General features: G+C 48.8%; 8 protein-coding genes across 8 annotated transcripts; 5 read left to right on the plus strand and 3 right to left on the minus strand.

The window, feature by feature from the left end:
- Nucleotides 1-39: 39 nt before the first annotated feature.
- N7478_008480 (uncharacterized protein) lies at nt 40-637 on the minus strand (the record flags this gene model as incomplete). The annotated part of the gene is made up of 2 exons (XM_056924694.1): nt 40-446; nt 616-637. 2 exons carry the CDS (start codon nt 635-637, stop codon nt 40-42), a joined length of 429 nt encoding a protein of 142 aa, XP_056777420.1.
- A 1,082-nt stretch (nt 638-1,719) lies between these two features.
- On the plus strand, nt 1,720-2,614 carry psf3 (DNA replication protein PSF3; the record flags this gene model as incomplete). The annotated part of the gene is made up of 6 exons (XM_056924695.1): nt 1,720-1,761; nt 1,838-1,906; nt 1,966-2,024; nt 2,100-2,289; nt 2,375-2,483; nt 2,547-2,614. The coding sequence occupies 6 exons, from the start codon at nt 1,720-1,722 to the stop codon at nt 2,612-2,614; spliced, it is 537 nt and encodes a 178-aa protein (XP_056777421.1).
- Nucleotides 2,615-4,622: 2,008 nt separating this feature from the next.
- On the plus strand, nt 4,623-7,447 carry N7478_008482 (uncharacterized protein; the record flags this gene model as incomplete). Its single annotated transcript, XM_056924696.1, has 3 exons — nt 4,623-4,716; nt 4,795-5,045; nt 5,105-7,447. 3 exons carry the CDS (start codon nt 4,623-4,625, stop codon nt 7,445-7,447), a joined length of 2,688 nt encoding a protein of 895 aa, XP_056777422.1.
- Nucleotides 7,448-7,936: 489 nt separating this feature from the next.
- Nucleotides 7,937-8,862, minus strand: sod2 (superoxide dismutase sodB; the record flags this gene model as incomplete). Its single annotated transcript, XM_056924697.1, has 4 exons — nt 7,937-8,024; nt 8,083-8,150; nt 8,218-8,624; nt 8,742-8,862. The coding sequence occupies 4 exons, from the start codon at nt 8,860-8,862 to the stop codon at nt 7,937-7,939; spliced, it is 684 nt and encodes a 227-aa protein (XP_056777423.1).
- A 334-nt stretch (nt 8,863-9,196) lies between these two features.
- N7478_008484 (putative G-patch domain protein (TFIP11)) lies at nt 9,197-11,524 on the plus strand (the record flags this gene model as incomplete). The annotated part of the gene is made up of 1 exon (XM_056924698.1): nt 9,197-11,524. The coding sequence occupies one exon, from the start codon at nt 9,197-9,199 to the stop codon at nt 11,522-11,524; it is 2,328 nt and encodes a 775-aa protein (XP_056777424.1).
- Nucleotides 11,525-12,561: 1,037 nt separating this feature from the next.
- Nucleotides 12,562-15,216, plus strand: N7478_008485 (uncharacterized protein; the record flags this gene model as incomplete). The annotated part of the gene is made up of 1 exon (XM_056924699.1): nt 12,562-15,216. The coding sequence occupies one exon, from the start codon at nt 12,562-12,564 to the stop codon at nt 15,214-15,216; it is 2,655 nt and encodes an 884-aa protein (XP_056777425.1).
- Nucleotides 15,217-16,186: 970 nt separating this feature from the next.
- Nucleotides 16,187-19,393, plus strand: N7478_008486 (uncharacterized protein; the record flags this gene model as incomplete). The annotated part of the gene is made up of 1 exon (XM_056924700.1): nt 16,187-19,393. One exon carries the CDS (start codon nt 16,187-16,189, stop codon nt 19,391-19,393), a length of 3,207 nt encoding a protein of 1,068 aa, XP_056777426.1.
- A 391-nt stretch (nt 19,394-19,784) lies between these two features.
- N7478_008487 (cytochrome P450) lies at nt 19,785-21,448 on the minus strand (the record flags this gene model as incomplete). The annotated part of the gene is made up of 2 exons (XM_056924701.1): nt 19,785-21,083; nt 21,140-21,448. The coding sequence occupies 2 exons, from the start codon at nt 21,446-21,448 to the stop codon at nt 19,785-19,787; spliced, it is 1,608 nt and encodes a 535-aa protein (XP_056777427.1).
- Between the last annotated feature and the right edge of the window lie 271 nt (nt 21,449-21,719).

Below are 21,719 nucleotides of genomic sequence, written 5' to 3' on the forward strand. Positions count from 1 at the left end.
TCTCATTCGGAAGCAGCCCTCAGAACAAATGTTCTGCTTTCACTGGTACTGTATTCCCTTTGTCCGAGGCGTATCAACATGACGACTCGTGAAGCTACAATGACCCAAGGATCCGTTTACATTGACGGCCCCCCATTGGACAGGCAGGAGTGCCATTTCCTCATCTTCATCCTCCGACTCCATATCTGCATTGCCCTCTCTAGTCCCGTTTCCACGTTGAAGATTAGGATTAAAGCTTGGATGGCATGCTGCTGCAATCGCAAGACTACAGCTTCCTGCGACTGGCATCCCGGACTTAAATCGTCGGACACTGAGCCCTGAAATTCCCAATAGAAAAACAGTTCCCACTATGATAGTACTCAATATGCCGACGGAAGACCAGCCACAAGTTATAATGTCGTTTCCTTTGTCGCGTTTGCCATCAGAATCCCATGTTTCGACGCCAACTAGGAAGATACTCTGTGAGATAAGCCAGTGAAAGCCAGTGAAGTAGGGTAGAGAAGCTCATCAGTGGAATTCCGTAGCAATATGGTATAGAGAGAGAATAGTTGGACTTCCGAGCATTCTGCGGATTGCTTGAGACGCGGAGGCCCTTTCGCTCGTTGGCGTAGCTACTCCATTCAGCAGCGAGAGCCATGGAGGTAAGGAGGCTATTAAAGGCGAATTATATGAATAAAAGAAACGATTTGAGGCGAGTTGGCGATTAGTACGTTCCCGATCAACGAGCTTGGCCAGCCTCCACCCCATATCAGGGCTCTTGGTTCAACAGATCCGAAATCTTGTCCCCAGGGATCTGATTCAGACTGGTTCCTCATCCCAACAACCAAGAGCACGATGCAGACCACTACTGCGAGGCCCCCGAATAAAATGCCAAAAACCCAACGGCAAGAAGAGGCGGCCATCTTCCATCGCTTCCGTGAAGGATCGAAGGCCGATCGGTTGGCGATTAATTCGGAATTAATAGTTGATTACATATGCTGGGATCTTAATTTCACCACCTCCTTGCTAATTAGACAGCTACCCTGAGAATGCGGATCTGGGTATCGTAAAAACGAAGCGATTGCATCTCCAATAGTCAGTATAGGGCTATTTCGTACCTCAATCCACACAAAAAGCAAGGGAGTGGAGGCTGAACTTGAAATAAGAAAGGAAAATGGAGGCTCTGCTACAGGTATTCTGCCCAGGGAATAGAATGACATGCCTTGTGGAAGGACTAGCCTTTTTTTCATTCAAATGTTCGATGCAACAAAAACCAAAAAAATTATCCGGTCTCGCGGAATCGAACCGCGGACTTTCTGATGACATATAAACAATTACAGTCAGATGCGATAACCAACTACACCAAGACCGGATTTGATAATCAATTTTCCGATTTGTAGGCCTATGTCAAAGTCAAAAATACTCCAAAAAGAGCATCAGCCAGAATGATCTCTTTGATCCCATACCAAATTACAAGCATATCAGATGATTTGAATACCCATTAGAATTTGAAATCAGTTGAATGGACCGAGCAACTTTTATTCGCGACTGTCGAAGATTACGCCTAAAAAATATCATGCCAATTACCCCAATGTGGAACCACTTAAACACCTGGAGGCATTAATTAAGAGCACGTGACTACGCGCGCCATTGACGACGGGACGCGACTGAATTAACAGTATTCGACCAGCAAGACACCAGATCGGCCCGACGAGGGGAACGATTGAATCGGAAATCACGATGTCCTACTATGACATTGATTCCATCCTGACAGATGCGCAGGTGAGTGAAGGCCCTCGAGCAGGAAAATCGAAGACCCAACTCAAGCCCCGCACCGTGGACTAACGCCTCGATCCAGAAATTACCGTGCACATTCGAGCTAGAAGTCCCCGGACTGGGTGTTCTCGAAGGCAATGCGGGTGAAGATGTACATTTTAATGTAACGTAATGTTGCATTGGGTCTAGAAACTAACACTACAATTCCAGATCAAAGCCGGGACACGTATCGATCTCCCACTATGGCTGGGTGAAATGCTTTCTATCGCGTGAGACAGACTCCAATATCCTCAAGGATACTTTGAGATACCGAATCCGTTTTAATCTAACTTGGGAATTAACAGGGCTCGCATAGGGACTTCTCGTCTTGTGACGCTTGATATGCCCGATGCACTCTCAGAACGAGTAATGAATGCGCTGAAAGCTGATCCCCGGACTGTAGATCTGCGCGCATTGGCACCGCATTTCTACCACCTCAGCGAGCGGATTCTGGAATTATTCGAAGAGGAAGAGATGGTTGACGTGTTAACTAATGTATGTTCTTCCACTGCCACTTCCACTACCACGGTTATCCTATCTATGTCGGGATCTAGGCTGGGTACTCATTATAGTAATACAGACATTCAAACGACGAGCGGCTGAGATAGCGGACCACGCTCATAACCCGCGTGGTGCAGTTGGAGGTGGTGTTGAATTTCTTCGGGGATTGGACGAAGCAGAGCGACAATGTAAGTTTCCGTGTTGATGACCGCATTGATAAGACCTATGAAGTGGTGGCTGACACGTCATAGTGTTCCGGGCAGCTCATGACCGAGCGAAGGAGATGCGGATCTGGGCTGGAGAAGCAAAGAGGAAGTGAGACCGGACTATTTAGTGTCGGTGCAGTGGCGGCGATGAAAATGATTTGGGCTGAGCTGTGCTCGTCTTGGAGATGTTGCTGCTTGTTATGAGATCTATCATTTAATTTGGAGTTTAATTGTTATTCACCTTGGAAGGTTACGTTTCTGATTTACAAGATTACAGTCCACAGGGATCATGGTGGGTAATTGTTCTAGTATGTAGTGCACCTATTGGTGGATTTATGGAGGGTATAGAGGTAGGTACTTATATGGTACTTAATATCAAAGGGTGCAATGGATAGGAGAATTAATTGATACAAGTATGTATCATGCTAGCCTGGTCTAGTGAAGCTAATCAATTAGATACAGAGTTTATAGGGTACTGTATGCGCGTTTCAGAAATGTGATAACTTGTGACGTGGAGGGCGGGGGCGACTGGATAGGTCTGGGGCAGTAAATGCGATGTATCCACCGGAGAAGAGGAGGCGCGTCGGGAATATACGAAGTCCAGATTTCAGAGTAATTTTTCATCAATTGTGCAATACTCGTATATAATGTGGAGAACCAAATGTAGAGGTAGATATTCAGTACATAGAAATGAATCTCTCGTATCTGCCTCTCAAGCGGGAACCAAAGCACAGTGATGGACGGGGCAAATCTTATTGGATTTAGGTTTCAGACTATGGGATGATCCGGTATGAAGGATCGGAAAGCATGTATAGAGTAGAAAATGCCGAGTATGTGGGAATAACTGAGTCCATATATACTGTAGAATTTAATCTGTATACGAAGAATCTTGGAAATATTAACAGACGCTGCTTGAAAGTGGATGTGATTTGGATGTGATTTGGGGATTTCTTTGTCTGGTTTGCTTGTTTGCCCCCTTAAATCCCGACGCTACGGGTGCAAGGGCAGCTGAGACCCCACGGGCTCCATCCGATTGGGCCCAATTGATGTCAGGAACAGCGAGAGATCGACGAGAGAGAAGAGGCTGGGCTCGATGATGTTAGTGATGTTCATTTTCATTTTCGATGGAATTTTCGTCTTGACTTTCTTCCATTCTTCCATTCTTTTTTTTGCTTTTTGGCCCTTCATTCCTGGCATCGTTGTCCACAATAAACAGCGGAGACAAGTTCTATTCAGCTTTGGTTCTATTGTTTTTTTTCTTTTTCTTTTTCTTTTTCTTTCTTTTTTCTTTTTTCTCTTTTCTCCCTCGTCGATCCTTAAACAGTCTCTCATATGCGAGGCGCGACTCATCACAATCTCACCTCCCCCCTCCTATTGATCCCCTCGCTTTACCAATTTTCCTATCCAGGGCTATAGTGGACTCGGCCCTGATTCGATCAATCCCAATCGCCTTTAATCGCCGGAACCCAGTGGGTTCCTGGTTCCGTCTCCACCAGTTCAACCAAGATCTCGCGCCATTTGCTTCCCTATTCTCCCCCCTCGCTTCCTGCAGTCCATTTTCCCACATCTATCCCACCTCTATTTTCGATCATCCAATTCATTGTCTGAATTGTCACCCAATTAAATCCCTTCATTACATGGATCATTATACCCACCGGCGCATCTATCTGCACCTAGCATAGATCCCGCCCACTGATTGCTGGAGACGCAGGCGTTCCTCCAAAAACGACAGATCCGCATTGCGTCAAGGATGCGATGCGCATGAAAAGTAAATCTGTTATAATTAAAATTAAAACATGATGGATCCAGCTATGGAAAAAGAAAACCGAACTCAAAAACGGAGGGTTTCCGTACAGAAGCCCCCTTCGCACTCGAAACCTGCCCCCGTATATCATACACATACAGAGACTGCTCCAGCTGCTGGCAGTAGTCGTGTCTCCTCAAAATCTCGCTCGAGCAGTACGTTCAATCATCATTGCCCCACTCGCCCTGATAGGTCCACGCGCGCAGTCCTATTTGAAATTCTCCTCCCAAATCGGGACTGACATCGCCACTTCTTCAGGTCACTCCTCCGATCGTCCTCAGCATCCATCGCTTTCTCGCGTGAAGGGTCGAAGCAATATGTATACTCCTCCTCGCAATAACGCTGAGAGATCCTGGCTCAATGATCAGTCGCCAGTACGAGGTGGTGTCAGGACACCTCCACAACGATATAGTATGTTCACTTCACTGGGATTGGAAGACATGAGAGGTCAAGAAGACAAGAACAAGAGCTGACCCTGCGATGCAACAGAAACGCCAGAAAGCGGCACTCCCACATTAATAAATCCAACGTCGACCTTATTACAAGGACTCCTTAAGGAAGAACGAGCCAACCGTGGCTCACGAGGCAGCATTTCAGAAGATGGAGCTGAAAGTCCGCGAACACCAGACCGAAATCGTTTACAGGAGGATACCGCATCAGAAAAGGCGCGCAAAGTCAGCCAGGCTGCTGCGGCTGCACAATCTCAGTTGAAGGAGATGGGAGTGCGGGAAATGGATCAGGTATGCATGCATCTTTACTAGATTGTCGACATCCATTATTCAAAAGCTGACATCATCAGTACGTCTCCAAAATGACAAAGCTGAACTTCGACCTGAAGTTGGAAATATTTCATCGAACACAACAGATGGGGACTCTGGAGAAGAAATTAGAGCGGATGGTAGAGATGGAAGAAGAGCTGAATCGCCTACATGGATTGGAGGAGGAAGTGGTGGAGCTACGGGCCATCAACAAACAAAGCCAAGGCTTACGAGATATCAATAGTCAACTTCGACAAGAGCTTGAAACAAAGGACAAAGCCGTTGAGGAAGCTGTGCAATGGATATGCAAGCTTGAGGCAGAAAATGATCAACTAAAGACAAATGGACGAACATCCTCGTTGTCGAACAGACTGGTTCTTGACGGTCCCAGCGCTGCAACCCCCAAAGCCCAAATCACAATTGACATCCCGGAAAGAACCTCGTCCAAGCGAGCGTCTTTCATGTCCCCCGAGCTACGGCAGTTGAGCAAAGCTCCCTCATTCCTTCGCGATGATAACGAGAGTACTGCTACTTTGCGCAGTCTCTACGCACCCGAGAAGAATAAGTCCTACTCGGCACTGAGTCAACTCACCAAGTCAGAAAGCTTTCACACCATGGCTGAAACTTTAGAACCTGGTTCCCCACGTCTTAGCGTTCTCAGCGAGTGCAGCGAGCTACACCCCTTCGATACTCCGACAAAATGGAATGAGGCTGATAGATTGGATATTCCTATTCGAAAGGCTTCATCTACCATCAGCGAAAGTATGAACAGCTACGCTAGTCCGACAGAGCGTGAAGAAAGCAAAGATGATCATATCGATCGCTGGATCCAGGACCGAGAGGAGAATACCCAGACTATCATCAGGAGGCGCCAGAATCGGGCTTCTTCCGATGCATCCAAAGTTAGTGTGCCGATGTTCACAGCCGACTTGTATTCGAACAAGCCGCGCGGGCGTGGACGTCTAGATGCGTCGCTATTTGGAGGCGCCCGACTCCCTCCAACTCCTGACACTATGAGTACGGCCTATGTCACCGCTAACAACGGCTCAAATGGGAGCATTGCAGCTCGAAAAAGTCCAAAGCAAGAAGGTGATACATGGTTTGCTGGCCGGCCACTCGAACGCCGTCGCTCTGCCGACGAAGTCACCGGCCGACCTAGCTTCACTGGAAGTGACATTACGGACAGTATGCAGACAAACTGCAGTGACACGCCTCGCGTTTCTACGTCAAACGTCGAATCGCCTACATTCTTCCCGTTCAACACCGTTGCGTCGAAAGCGAACGAGCTACTTGGTCCAGGAAGCCCTAACAATCCAGTTCTGGATACTTTAAATGACCCTTTCCGCCAGAACAGCAATGAAGACGCACCTCCATATTTCTCCACGCCTGCTCAGAGCCCTGCGAAGACCGTCATATCGGATTGTCAGACCGTTGCATCACTCAGTGATTCTCCCCCGCTCACACCCCAGGATTGGATCGCTGCTGCAAAGCAAGGTCCCCGATCCCGAAAGGAGAGAGAGCGTGGTTTACGCATTGAGCCTAGACCCACAGAACCTCACCACCTGGTAATCAGCCAAGCTGCTTTCCACGATGATGAAAGCGTCGACTCCTTCGCCTTCGAACCAGAAGTTGCAGACGTCCCAACCCTTGACCTGGAAACTCTAGATATCCTAGAACAGCCCATCGCCGAAGAGCCCACATCACAAGTCCAAGCTTCCCCCGAGCCAGAACAAAAACGCCGACTAAGCTTCCGACCCCCCTTCTTCAGCCGGTCTCACAACGCCGCCTCTCGCCGTCTCCAATCATCACCAATCGCGCCCGATTTCGAAGACGACGAAGAAGACGGTGCGCCCTCACCCATCATTCCCAAAACAAGGAACGCGGTCGGCGTAAATCGACGTCCCGTGTCTCAGATTATCGCCAACTCAAACGACATCTATTCGTCCAGTCTTCCGCTCAACGAAGGCCTAGGCGGTAGCTACGGCGGGCCTAGAGCCCTTCACCAATCGTTCATGGAGGCAAGAGAACCTTCCCACAGGGACTCGGCTACTCTATCCGCTCGCCCCACCACTTCTCACAGCGTAGAACATAAGCGTCGCAGTTCTCTTGGTATCTTCGGCTGGATGAAAGGTGTTGGTGGTAAGCGGTCTGAACCAGCTACTCCCGTCGTCACGGATAGGTTCTCAGTCTCAGAGGCTGAATCGAAAGAGAACCGCGCATCATCGCGTCTTGGTCAGGATAATGGCTTTGTTTATGAGCGCTCTGAAACACCGGATTCAATGGATGCGCCTGTTGGACGACCTCGTTCTGAAATGACGATGCGTTCTGATGATACTTCTCGTCGGCCGCGGTATGTGGGGAGAAGAGCTCGCCGCGTGAATTAAATCCGGCACCATATCTATCTACCACGTTGGCCTTGCCCTTACTTTTGTACTTATATGATACCCAACCCCTCCTGTATACCGCTGACAGGGCAAGTATTGACGTGGCTAATTTTCGTTTTATCTTTTTTCTTTTCTTTTCTTTCTTTCGTGCACGAGAACCTTCTATCACACAGTGAATGCTTCGACGATTGGATACCTTTATGCCTTATGCTAAAAGCGTTTTTGGTCTGATCTGGCTTTTGAATCTTGAGCGAAACCTGCTGGTTCAGGGAAAATTTTCTTATCTAGACGAGAAATGCATGAGGATTTTCAATTTGGTTTAACTTGGATTCGACGTATAGAAAGTAGTCTATCTATATCACCTATTCAAACGACTGCGTTTGGTTCTTTCAAAGGAACAGATCAATATTGGATAGATGGTATTAAACTGGCACACATGTTACAATACACACAAGGGATTTACCTCCTCGCTACACCACTAGACATAACTTAAGAGAAACGCTTCTCAACAGTCTTCCAGTTAATCACATCCCAGATGGCAGAGAAGTACTCAGCCTTACGGTTCTGGTATTGCAAGCTAGAACAAAAAAGTTAACATCTTCACCACACAAGTACCTAGATGACAATAAACTTACTAGTAAGCATGCTCCCAAGCATCAATACCAAGTAGAGGCTCGAACTGACCAACAACAGGGTCCTGGTTCTATAAGAGAGAGAAAAAAGTTAGCACCAACATCTCATACCTAACGAGATTTCTTTCATGTACTTACAGCATAGGTACGGATACCAATCTGACCAGTCTGCTTGTCCTTAACAAGCCAAGCCCAACCACTACCCTGAATACCAGCCAGAGCAGTGTTCATCTTGCTCTGGAACTCGCCCAGGCTACCGTAGGTGCTGTCAATAGCCTTAGCAAGGGCACCAGAGGGAGCCTCACCACCACCGGCGCTCTTGGGAGCCAAGTTCTCCCAGAAAAGGGTGTGGTTCAGGTGACCGCCGCCGTGGAAGTTGATAGCGGGCTTCAGGGAGATCTGGGCGGCGATGTCGCCCTTGTGTTGGGCTTCCTGGAGCTGCTCAATGGCTGTGTTGTAGCTGTTGACGTAGGTGTTGTGGTGGTTCTTGTGGTGGAGCTCCATGATCTTGCCGTTGATAGATGGCTCAAGGGCGCCATAGTCGTCTAGATGGTTTAGTTAGCTTGGGAGTTTTCTCTCTTATTTTTGAAGTTTTAATTAATTCGATCCATCTATCATGGATATGGATATTCATATACGTTAAATGGTTATGTTCGACTTACAGCTCAGATCAGGGAGAGTAGCCTTGCCGCGGGCAAAAGTCAAGCCCGCAGCACCGGCCTTGGAAGCCGAAGCTCCCGAGCGAAGGGCAACGCGAGCAGAATTGGCGAGGAGAGCGACCATTGTGTTGGTTTGTTTTTGTAGGGAGGAAATGTGAAGTGAACGTTGGGATTATGAGGAAGGTAGGTAGACAGGCACTATGTTGGAGAAAGAAATGGGAAAAAAAGGATGAGCGAGCACACCTTAGAGCTATGAAGTAACCGAGCTTAACGTCATCTTGTTTTCGTCCGGTCGGAGTGGGGTTCTTCCGTCCCGACTAATCTCCACGTGAATTTAGGTGAATTTAAAGATCAAGCTTGAAAGACGACTCAGCGACAATTTTTAGCGGTTTCCTTTTTTTCTCCATTCTCATCCGTTAGAAGGGCTTTGCTTCGAACTTCTTACAGCATATGGGGAAATGGAGTCCCCCTCCTCATCCCATGCTGGTCAGAAGCGCAAAGTCAACGATATGAGCTCCGACGAAGATGAGCGCCCGACCATGGGCTTTCGAGGGTTCAAACGAGCTGCATCTCGCTCTGAATCGCCCCCCCGAATGGGCGGACTAGGCAGCGCATCTCGCAAACCGTGGAATAATATGGCTGGGGGAGGTGGAGGCGGAGCTGCCGCGAGGGGAGGAGGAGGTGGTGGGAAAGGCGGCGCAGGCAATTCTTTCGCGGCGCGCATGATGGCAAAAATGGGTTACAAGGAAGGACAAGGTCTTGGATCTACAGGTCAGGGTATTGTGACTCCGATTGAAGCGCAAGCTCGACCTCAAGGCGCGGGTTTGGGCACAGTCCGAGAGAAGACGAAACAGACACGCGAAGAAGAGAAACGAGCAGCGGCGCAACGTGGAGAATCTATCGAGGATAGCTCTGATGAAGAGGCACAACGGCGACGGAAGAAGAAGGAGGCTCGGAAGGGTGGTCGCGATAGTCGCAGTGGAACAGGCACGCCAGTCTCGCGCCCTAAGCCTAAGTTCCGGACTGCGCGAGAGATCGAGGTTGATATGGAGGGGTTACAAGTACCGAATGTTCTTAAGTCGTTGGTGGATGCTACTGGCAAGGAACAACGAGTATTGACCTCGACGGCTGGATTGATGTCTTCGCAACAATTTGTTACTCAGGAAGAGGGTGAAGCTTTGAAAATCGCCCGACGAGCCCGGAATGACTTGGAAGCTTTTGCGGACGAGTGGAAGGGTTTGACTGAACGGAAAAAGTTTATCGAAGTTGAGGAAGTTCAGGTTGTGGATGAGCTTGATGCGTATCAAGGCCGAGTCAATCATTTAACTGGATTAATCGCCGCCATCGAAGAGCTGGATATCTTCGAGCACGACGAAACTACCACGTCCAAGTTTGATGAGATGACTGAGAAACTTGAATCCATGGAATCGAAGTATCAGGATATTGCGGATGAATACAAGGTCGCCGAGACCGCCATTGCCGCTATGCATCCATTATTCAAACAAGCGATGGAAGAATGGGAACCGCTTCAAAATCCTACATTTCTTGTATCCAATCTCACTCGTCTTCAACCTATTCTTTCTCGCCGGAACGAGAATGAGCAAATTCGCCAGCGCTCGTCGACATCACCTTACGAAACCATGATATACACTCTTTGGCTCCCACGAGTGCGCTCTGCTCTTTTGAACGATTGGGATGTTTACGACCCAACAGCTGCGACGACCTTAGTCACTGCTTGGAAACCGATAGTCCCCCCATTTGTACTCGCCAATCTTCTCGACCAACAAGTCGTTCCAAAGCTCAGCGGCGCTTTGAAAGAATGGAAGCCACGCAGCAGCCGCCGACATCCATCAAGCCAACAAGATGGTCGCTTCCCATGGTGGCTTTTCCAATGGCTACAATATTTGGACGAACGACATACCAATCCAAAGCAACCCACCGGTCTCATGTCAGATACGAAAAGAAAATTCCGTGTGGTTTTGGATTCATGGAGTTTACGTCGCGGCCTTATCAACGGACTGGACCTTTGGCGCGATGCGCTGGGCTCCGAATTTGACGTCTGTCTGCGCAATCACCTATTACCTCGTCTTGCCCGACACCTACGTGAACATTTCGTTGTCAACCCACAAGACCAAGACATGACACCCCTCGAAGATGTCCTCCGCTGGAAGGAATTCTTCCAACCGAACGTTATGGGCCTCCTATTGATCTCCGACTTCTTCCCCAAGTGGCACGATATCCTCTATATCTGGCTCACCAACGACCCGAACTACGAAGAAGTTGGCACCTGGTTCTCCTGGTGGCGCGAACAAATCCCATCAGAGGTCAACGAGCTTGCCATTGTAGAAGAACAGTGGAACAAAGGATTACAAACCATGCACCTGGCTCTGGAGCTTGGTGACCGCGCCGCTACCGAACTCCCCCGCCCAACAACAGGCGACCAACCGAAACTTCTCCAGGAAGAAGCCAAGTCGAAAGCCAAAGCAGCGGCAGCAGCTTCTGTGCCTCCACTTAAACCCAAACATCATCATATGGAGGAGCCTTCTTTCAAGGAGATTGTCGAAAACTGGTGTATGGAACAAGGCCTTATTATTCTACCACTTCGCGAAGCCAATCCGCAGAATGGTCTGCCATTGTTTCGGATTACTGCCAGCGCGACTGGGAAGGGCGGAGTGGTGGCTTACTTGCAAGGGGATGTGTTACGGGTGCAAAATAAAAAGGCTAAGGAGCTTTGGGAGCCTATGCTGTTGGAAGATCGGTTGGTTGAACTTGCGGAGGGACGATAGATTGAACTTTTCCGTTATGAACTGGATATTAATGCACCGTTTTACTGGGCGCTACGAATAAGATACCATTGTATTTCGACTACCTATGTTGCTCAGTGGAAGATATGTAGACAACTTCTCCGCATTAAAATTTAAGAAGTAAACTTTCAAATTGGACAATAGAGGGGCCATGAATCTATAAATATTCATATATTGATAGGATTGTCTCAGATATTTAATTTTGGTTATAATATTCGAGGGAAATACCAGTGGGCACGGCCTTGGATGCAGCCCTTATATGGTAGGCAGTCTCGTGGGCATGGCTCCACTAGTATTGTTTTGTCAAGCAATATAATTAACGGGTGTTTGGCGTTCCCCAGATGTGCCCTATCGGTCCAGAAACTCTCTCGAACCCCTTCACACCCTTCTGGCAAAAGAGAGAAAGAGAAACAGCCAGAAAAGTGGGCAATCGGGCCAGGCCGTGCACTGGATTGCCCCTAACACCCCACTTTGGCGTGCAGATGTGTCTGGAACAACATTAGAGGGTCCGAGACATTGGCCCATCGTGTTGAATCTTGGCTGGACATTTGCCTTGTTTTTGCCGTTTTATTTTTACCTTGATTTTTTTTGGTAGAATGATTTGGTCTTAAATAAGAATTACATTCCATATGAAACTTTAAAACGTGAAAAAAAAATCACGGAATTTCACTATACTACATACTATGCCCAGTTGTACACCCAGTTCCTAATTTGGTTCTGGTCCAAGCCTCAAGAGGCTAAAAAATCAAAGGGGAAAAATACATCAAACAAACTGTCGCTCAATAATCTGGGAAATGGTATTGTGATTCAGTATCTGGGGGAGAAAAAGAAAAAGAGAGACAGAGCAAGGCAGAGAGAGGTAACACAGATGAAACATCCATCAGTCCCTGCCCAGATTTCAGACTTCAAGTTCCCTCATGTCTTGCTGAAGCCGTTCAACGCATCGTGATTCTTTCCCCTCATATGGGTATTTCGACGACTCTTTTGAACTGGACTGGACCTGGGCGTGTTCCGTGAACATGGCCTATAATGCTGTTCAGACCGACGAGGTCGCATCTGACTCCGGATCTGACCTCTCCAGTCCCTCACCTCCTGCCTTTCAACCGCTGGGGGATGCCGACAACCTCGGATCATCTCATCTAAAGTTGGCGAAAACCAGCGATTCCCCCGGGACTCAGCTCGGTGCGATTTACCGCTCCATGACTTCCTCAAAGTACGAAGTGGTGGAGGCCGATGATTACCACGCCGATCCTTCCGACGATCCCCGCCGCATGCCTCCGCTGAATACTGCGGTCGCGCGACATTCCTCCTCCGAGTCCCCCTTGCGAAGTGCATGCAGCGATGCCCCTATTCCTCTCAGCCACCCAACGCCAGATCTACAATCGTTTCAAGGTGCTTACACAGGAAATGTAGAGCGTCTGGAACAAAGTGCAGAGCGACTGAGCTCAAGTACACAAGATATTGGCAGTGAAATCCGGAAAATGGATCAGCAACAAAAACGACAATCTTGCAGCTCCGCGTCTAATTCTATCATCATGCGGAATGGTGCATTCTCTCCAGGTAACAGCCTGGCCAGATCTCCCCATGGATCAACTAGATCTACCCGTCAACGCTCCGTATCCAGTGGATCATGTCTGGCTCAAGTTGCGGAGCCTGAACATGACAACGACCATTACCTAGACCGAGCCCCCGCTACACTCCCCATCGCTCCAGCCCCACAACTCCCTATCTTCACACCTAGCTCCGGTCGTTTCTACATTTCTCACGATGATCACCCAAGTGCTTCTGCCACCGTCGGCCCTGGGGAGGACATTGAGCGACCTGACACCGCTGCGTCGGGGGATACTTTCCAACAAGCAAGGACGCTATTCACTGATTTCGATGGCGTTCATTTCGCGCCCTTGGAACGGGCAGATTCCTCACGCAAACTATCTCTAACTCAACCCCCCCTTGCAAGGAATGCCGACGTCTACAAGACACCCCAGCCTACCGAACACATGGTTTACTATCCCGCCCCGGTTCCCCGCATGCTTAACCTCCCTCCCAAACTGTCCCGCAGAGCACCAATTGCGGAACGTGAAAAGCGTCGCACCCAGATTTTGACTTCTATCGAGGCCGAGAATAGGAAGGCAGAATTTGGAGAGCAGGAACCGGGTAGCAGTCGCAAAGATAAACGTCAATCTGCGCTACCGCCGCAGCTTCGTGCAAGCGTCTTCTTTGACCCACCAAGTACCACGCTCGAGCTCGAAGTAAAGCAAGATTCCGCCGTTGCGACGCTCGATAGTGTCCTCGATGCCTCGGCGCATGCGCCTGTCTCTGCCTTTACAGATCATCCCTACGCGGGGCACGTTGGATCATATGTCTATGGGAACAAACGCAAGAATATCCCGAGACAAAAGCCTGAACGGGACTCCCACTCTCAGATGGACCAGTACAAAAGCACCCATAGCGATAGAGAGAGTGCGTCGGGGGACTCAGAATATTCTGGTCATGGTGCTCATGAAGAGGAATCCGAAAGATTTTATCGTAATCAACATGGACATGGAGACTCTGAAGGATCTGAAACTGAAAGTGAAGGCCAATCTTCAGAGGAAGAGGAAGAGGATGAAGCAGCCAACTATGTAGGCCCGCCCAATACTCTACTCGCCGAACTGGAGCTGCGAAAGCAAGAGCTTCAGCAGCGTCGACGTACTGCACTTCCAAAGGCTACTGAAGGCATGCAGGCCACACTCTTAGAGCTCGATGCAATGGCCCAGGAACAAAGTGATAAGAGACGACGCAGGCCAGTGACTTTGGCCTGGGATAATCGACATGCTGCTGACGACGACGATGTTCCTCTCGCAATGCTATATCCTGACCAGAATAAGGGCGAGGACGGTCGCCCACAAGGTTTAATGGAGAGGCACCAAACAGAGGAGAATGAACCTTTGAGTAGCCGTCGCGCTCGGCTCCGCGGTGAACCAATACCGGAAAAGCGGCCCGTGACTGTATATGTCACCGAACCACCAGCACCTAAAGAACAGCCGTCGGCCGAAGAAGACACTGTAGAGGAGATTGAGACCTTGGCCGAGCGTTCGAGACGACTTAAGGGCCAAAACCCATCAGATACTGCCTTCTCTCACGATCTTATGGCCGAATTCGATAACCGCCTTGGGATTACCCCTAAAGAGAACAACCCGGCTCCCCAGCCTTCTCAATCTTCTCGGCCCCCCGCTCAAGAGGAGACACTCGCACAACGGAGAGCTCGTCTACAGAAGGAGAAGGGCATTCCGAATGGTGTCCCAAAACTACCACGGACACGCCAAAGCATGGCCGCCCTCCCACAGGTTCGACCCAATCTTGCATCTCGTAGCAAGTCATCCTACGGTCTCCCTCAAAACCAACACCCCGGCATGCAGATGCAGCATCATGGAAACCGCATGTCTATGCAACAATTCCCAGCACCCATGAAATATCCAACACACATGGGATACCCAGCAAATCTATCCCAGCCACCACCTCCCTACACCTATGGTCAGAACCAACCACCTCCCTATGCATATAATAATACAATGATGACAATGCATAATATGGGGTATCCCATGCCTAATGCATGTGGCCCAACCATGACTCGACAACCCGTTGAACCCGGTCAACGGGATGTGATTGACCGGTGGAGAGAGAGCATTCGCTAGGATTAATTCTTTGTTTCTTTTTACCTTTATTTTTGATTGCATTCATCATCATAGCGCTGTCGTTCTGGGAGTATGGCCTTTGTTTATTGTTCTTTCTCTCTCTCTCCCTTTACTTTGTACGTTTTTTCTCTTGCCGTTGAGGGATATCCATGTAGAGTAGCTTGTATGTATGATCTATATAGGCGATCCGGGTTTCATCCATAGCCTATCTGAGGGCATGTTTGAATGAAATCACTTGATTTAATATCTTTGTCTTTCAAATAACCTCATTCAAACTAGTATGATAATTCAGAGTATATTGCTTTTTCTTCTCTCACATAAACAGTGCCCAAGGTGTCGGTCCATGCAGCTATGCTTGTTTGTCAACTCCAGTTAGGTATAGCGTTGGCACTGGGACACGCGTTTCCCGAATTTCAGTTAAAAAATATCTCGGTGGGAATGCAACGATTTTCAAAACTCAACTCCGCACAATATGTTGAACATTATACAGTCACCTCCTTTTCCATCGCCTATGAATATAGATATGAGCTAGGCCACCTGCACATGTGCACCCGAGACACGAGCTTATGTACGCTGATTGGATGCAACTTTACTTCCAAGGTCGCGGCAGTTGTTGCTTACGTCTTTCTTTTTGATGCCGCTTTTACTCATATTCAAATTTACCTGATCATCAATTTATAACACACCTCGTCCCGTTTATTCATGTGTCTGACTTGAAAGGTTATTCATCACTCCAGACTCCACGCGGGGATACCTTTTGGGGGGAGGATCAACGCCCAGTGGCCGCCTGAGAGCCCCACTAGCGCGCGGTATGTGAGACTAAAAGTCCAGCCCTCCTTTCCTTGACCACCTCTAACACCAGCCCTCCACAGTCAATTTTGACCGCGATGGAGACCCATGTCCCTTAATCATACATCCTCCCGTCTTTCATAGACGTCACTTCGATTTCGGCTCTGGCTCAGCTTCCAGAATGCCTCCTTCCACCGTCTTCTCATATTGGCGTCGCGATCATCGCCGCTCTACCGCTCCACCGGCTTCCTTATCAGCACCTTTACCACGCCTTCCAAGTACAGATGACAGCCCCCTCAGCCCTCCACAGCTTCCTGAAATCCCAGATACCCTGGCCCTTTCAAGCGCGCTTGACAGCACCGCCTCATATGATGCCCTGCCGTGGTTCGATTCGCCGCTAGAGAGCGATAATTCAAAATTGAACTTTACCTCCTCTGCCGCGCCATTGTCTTCCTCCGTTAGCCTTGCTGTTCCTTCGCCTGCTGTTGAGAAGGCGAACCGTCCTCACTCGAGCCCCGAGGAGATTTCTCCCGAACCACACTTCACAGCGCAAGCGAACAATTCACAACTCTCGGTGAACGGGTCGCGGCTCGATCAAGGCGATGGAGACTCGCAATCTAAGCCTACTTCCCCATTTCGGCTTTCCATTGGCAAAGGTGTACGTGGGTTTCAGACATCAAGCTTTGAAAATGCGAAACGATCGCCTACTGCGGGTCCTGGAGCGAGTCATGTTAGGCTCAAACCCCCGCCCGAAGATGGGTCGAATGAAAAGCCGGTCATATCACAAAGGGAAACTAAGCCAGATGGGACTATGCCGAGGCGAATTGTCGAGCGTGAGGTCTCAGCGGAGAATGTACACCATAAGTCGGGGAAGGCCATGCTTCATCTCTTGAACCCCATGTCACTTCTTGCTCGCCGGCGGTCTTCTCAGATGTCTAGCTCCCGCGTTGAAGATGTTAAGATCAATGCACCCAATTTGATCCCCGCTATACCGGATGACTACGACCCGAGAATCCGCGGTAACATTGTACATGATTTCTCTGCTCCTCGACCTCGACGAAATCTGTCAGGGAATTTGTCGGGCGATGGGTCTACTTCAAACGCGCAAGATTCATCTCTGCAGCATCCAGCCAATCGATGGAGCGATAATTCAAAAAGAAACAGCGATCATTCACCTGCATTTAAAGAACATTTCGAGGACGATGAAAAGGTTTTACAAGTCGAGAACAAGGGTTACCTCCACTCATCATTACTCACGAACCCAACCCAGAGTGGCTATGAAAAGTCAATACCCGTTTTTGCGCGAAAGTTTCCTTCGACGGCACCAGAGCATAGCCCGGAGGCTGGTGATGAATACGGGAACTTACCCGCTGAACTTCCTGCAGACGTTCCCGTGGAGCTTCCTGCTGAAGTACCGTCTGAGTATTCAACAAGTCCACCGAAAGAGAGTCCGCCTGCTAGTCAAAGGGATCAAGATGTCATTCCTAAAGTGTACCCTGCAGGCTTACCAAAGCACCTTAAGAGCAATGCTTCTTCAAGATTTAGCTTTGATATGGGCGGTGTTGAATCTTCAGTGCAGGAGAAACTTCTTGAAGAGAAGCACAAGGCGAAAGAAGCTGCGCGAAAACTGGAAGATGGATATTTTGATGACTTCGATGATGATTTCGATAACGATATGCTCGATGATATGGATGATCTCGAAGAAACAATTCCAGAACTCAACGCTGATTATGATGAGTATGAAGATATTGCGCCTGCTCCTTTGCGCAATGTCAATGGTGATCTTAAATCATGGGCTGCGCCGGGTCTTTCCCCTGTAGTTGCTAGCCCGATCACTCCTGCACCGCCGCATGAGATCCCTATGAGCGCCCTGAGTGCCGATGAACCCGAATCGGTGGATTCTAATCCATATTTCAACTCTGAGGAAATGAATAAACCTGAAGAAAATCCTGTTGTCTCACCCCTTGACAAGGAACCATCGGTAGGGGTGCAAGCTATCTCAGAGAATACCGCCCAGGTACCGCAGAATGATCAGCCGAATATGCCAATAGGTGGCGATGACGAGGATGATTTATACTTCGATGATGGTCAATTCGGTGATGAATTCGCAGAAGAACTCGCACTCGCCGCACAAAGCGTCGATTCCCAGGGCCAAGGTTTTGATGAGTCTATATTTGATGACGTGACAAGTCATCTCTATGAACGAAAGCCAGTCAAAAAAGAGCCCGAGCAAGCATCTTCCCAGAAAGAAGACCTCAGCGATAATGAGCGATTAGACAAGGAAATATCGCTCGAAGAGGATGCTAGTCAAGGCCTTAAGCATATGCCCAGTGTGGCAAGTGAGTATGCCCCTTTCAAGCGCGGCCCTCTTGGTGAACCAATACCTAATTTGGGACCTGCGCGGGCTCATGGTGGTGTTCTTACGGAGCAAAATCTCGATATCCTACACAACGCCCTTGCATTTGCGGCGAGCGAATCAGTGGGTCAAGGTCCATTTGGGCGTACATTTAGCACAAGCGAACGATCCCTGGCGCAAGAAAGTATTTCGCAGACATCGCACACTGGCGATTCCCAGCCAGGCCTAGTGTCCGACGACAGCCGCGTCAGTCAAGGAGCAGAAATGATTGGCTTTGATGATGTTTTTGACGACCATATATACGATGATGATCCATATTACGATGATCCTATTGTCGCGGCTGCCAATGCGGAAGCTCTGGAAAATGACGACGAGGGCTTTTACGGCCAAGAGTTCGGCTTCTACGCCCAGGCTCATGGAAGCAGCAACAGTACCGAAATGACCAATGGCGGCTACTTTGGCCCGCGAGGCGTTGAGGGTATTACCCGCAGCTTTAGCAGCCGTGGGAAGTTCCAGGAGCCTAGCTTGACTCCAATCACCGAGCGAAGTGAATGGAGTACCCGCAACTCGATGATCTCAGTCAAGGCACACGGTGCCTCCCTATCCAATGCATCGCTTGCTAGCCCTGGTTTGGCCCAGCTAGTCGATATGGGCAGCTTAGACGATGAGATGACACTGAGTGCACTCATGAAGCTACGACGCGGTGCATGGGGTGGTAGCAATGGCAGTCTACGCAGCAGCGCAGGAAGCCCACCACCTCATACCCTTACATCCTCCCATCGCGGTAGCTTTACTGGTCCCTCCGAAGCTGCCAGCCCATCGGATGCTAGGTCATCTGCAGATGAAGGTCTAGCTAGTCTGAGCTATCACCCCGACGACCGCTCCCATACAGCCCCACCGCTTCGAGATAGTGGTCGTGGTCTGGGGCAACCTGCCGATCTCCCGCATCTCGGAATCGACGGCCCGATTCGCGCAGATGGCGAGGAAGAGTTGCCGAATATCGGCAGTAACCAAGTCCTCAATGTCTTGTAAACAGCCTTCTCTTTTTCTGTTCTCTTGTCTTCTCTTCTTCTCTTCTTCTCTTCAATATCCCTTCATTTCTCATTTCCACTGCATTCGTCCTATACTGGTTTACTCTTGGATATAATGACCAATTTGGTTTGGCTTTTGTTGCATATGGAGATTTCTATTTTGGGCTTATTTTATTACGATTTAATGACTACTTGAGGATCTCTTTTTGTATTAGATGGTCCATCCATTTATATAATACATGGGCAAATCAAAGCGCCCGGGCTCACATACGATACTGCCAAATTTTGGATTTGCTAAATACACACACTTTGATTTCATTACTAGTGAAATGTATTTTTGTGGATTTTTGTATATTTTTGTAAAAGTATGCCATGAGCTGAGAGCCATTTTGCTATAGCTTCGCGAGCTCTGCACCAATCTGGTCCAACATGGCCTCGTGATCCTTGCTGTATGTGTCACCCTCCTTGGTGAGAACTTCACGCACCCAAGGACCACGAGGGTTGAAGGAAGCCTTAAAAGGCAGAGCCCGCATAATTGGTCCATCGTTGCTGGCGAGGGGATCAACCACGGCGGGCTCCCCTGTTTCAGATACGCCAGCCTTGATGTCAAATGACCATATAAGCTGGGCAACAACAATCCAGAGAACATTCCGAGCAATGTGTCGACCAGGACATGTTCGCCTTCCATAGCCAAATGTAGCAGTGGGAATGGCCCGAAATGTCTTGCCATCCTCGTTGAGCCAGCGTTCTGGAATAAATTCATCGGGCTTGGCACCGAACACGGCCTCCTCCCGACCAATTGTCCAAATAATAGGTAATAGGTATGATCCCTTGGGGATGATATATCCGTTATAGGTAACCTCGTCTCTGTTCACATGAGGGACACCTTCGGGCGCAGCAGGACGCCAACGGGGAATCTCTTCAATAATGGCGGTAATATATGGTAGGTTTGACTTATCTTCTAGATTTGGAAGTCGATCACGCCCTACATGAATATCTAGCTCTTGTCGTGCCTTGGCTATAAAGCCGCTTGTCTCATCTTGTGTGATACAAGCCACCACGAACCAGATCAGAGAGTCTGTAAGGCCATCTAGCGCTGCATCGATGATAGTGCCAATTTCAAATGCTAGTTCATCTGTTGGCATGTCGAGCTTATCCTTCTCGACAATTGCTCTCAGGTGCTTTGAGAAATTCCAAGACTTCGAATCCATACCTCGCTGGAAGTTCTGGATACGCAGGTTATATTTGGTCGTGTAATGATTCTCGGCTTTTGCTTGCCATGGAGCCAAGAAGCTGGGTAGATTATTGAGGACCGGAAATTTGTCTACAATATTCGCCCCCGGCTTGATAAATTCGGAGAATTCCTCGTTGAGTTTAAGGACGGTGCGGAGAATAGGGTCGTTAATGTCTTTGATTCGGAAGCCATAGAGTAATGTATGGATGATGCTGGAGGTTGTTCGTCGAATGTTCTCTTGAAAAGGAATGTTATCGTCCTGCGTAGTGCCGTTGCCTTCTGTAGAATTCAAGAGATCGAGGAGTAATTGTTGTGATTCCAGAGCTTGAAAATGTCGATATGCGGCTGCTGGCGTCGCATTCATCACCGAGACCTGCAACCTCTGATGCTGTTTGAATTGGTCCGTATAGTTCATCATCAGGAGATTAAACCCCTTCAAAGCTAGCTCGGTTGCTAACTATAAACATGATGAGCCACCATTATAAACCGGGTGTCAAAAGTATGAAGACTTACGAATAAATGAGGCCGATCCGACATGATAGCTCCACGCTTTGATAGAAGATCATGTGCTACTTCGGACGTTGACAAAAGAATAACGGGCTGACCGAGCATATTGAGATAGATAATCGGGCCATATTCTTTACTCCATTCACGGTACGTGAGCCAGCCCCGGCCACTGGGAGCTTGGTGAACATTACCAATGATGGGAAGGGGCTTGGGACCAGGTGGTAGAGTTAAAGACGAAACTGACCTGCGCCCTTTATTGATAAGATAGATGCCTACCAGCAGGCAGAAAACGACGAGGTAGATTGCTCCCTGCATTTTTGAAAAATTAGAAGAAGGGTCAACTTGAACCAACTTTGGCCAACTTTGAAGTCTTCACTGGAGAGAAGAGGAGGTAAACGGCCCCCATATTTGTTCGTTATGATGGCTCCTAAAACACACTGTCTATATTCCTGCACGCTCCCTCCCCCTCCAGGGTAGGATCGCCAATTGGTAGGTACCTAACCGACCCTGGCGTATATGGAGCCTTATGAGTGGCTGCACCAAAGTTGGGGGTTGAAAATTACACCGATGTGACTGGGTTGGGGAA

Source organism: Penicillium angulare (assembly GCF_028827245.1).
Source record: "Penicillium angulare strain IBT 27051 chromosome Unknown utg000005l_segment0_segment0, whole genome shotgun sequence".
Taxonomy (NCBI): domain Eukaryota; kingdom Fungi; phylum Ascomycota; class Eurotiomycetes; order Eurotiales; family Aspergillaceae; genus Penicillium; species Penicillium angulare.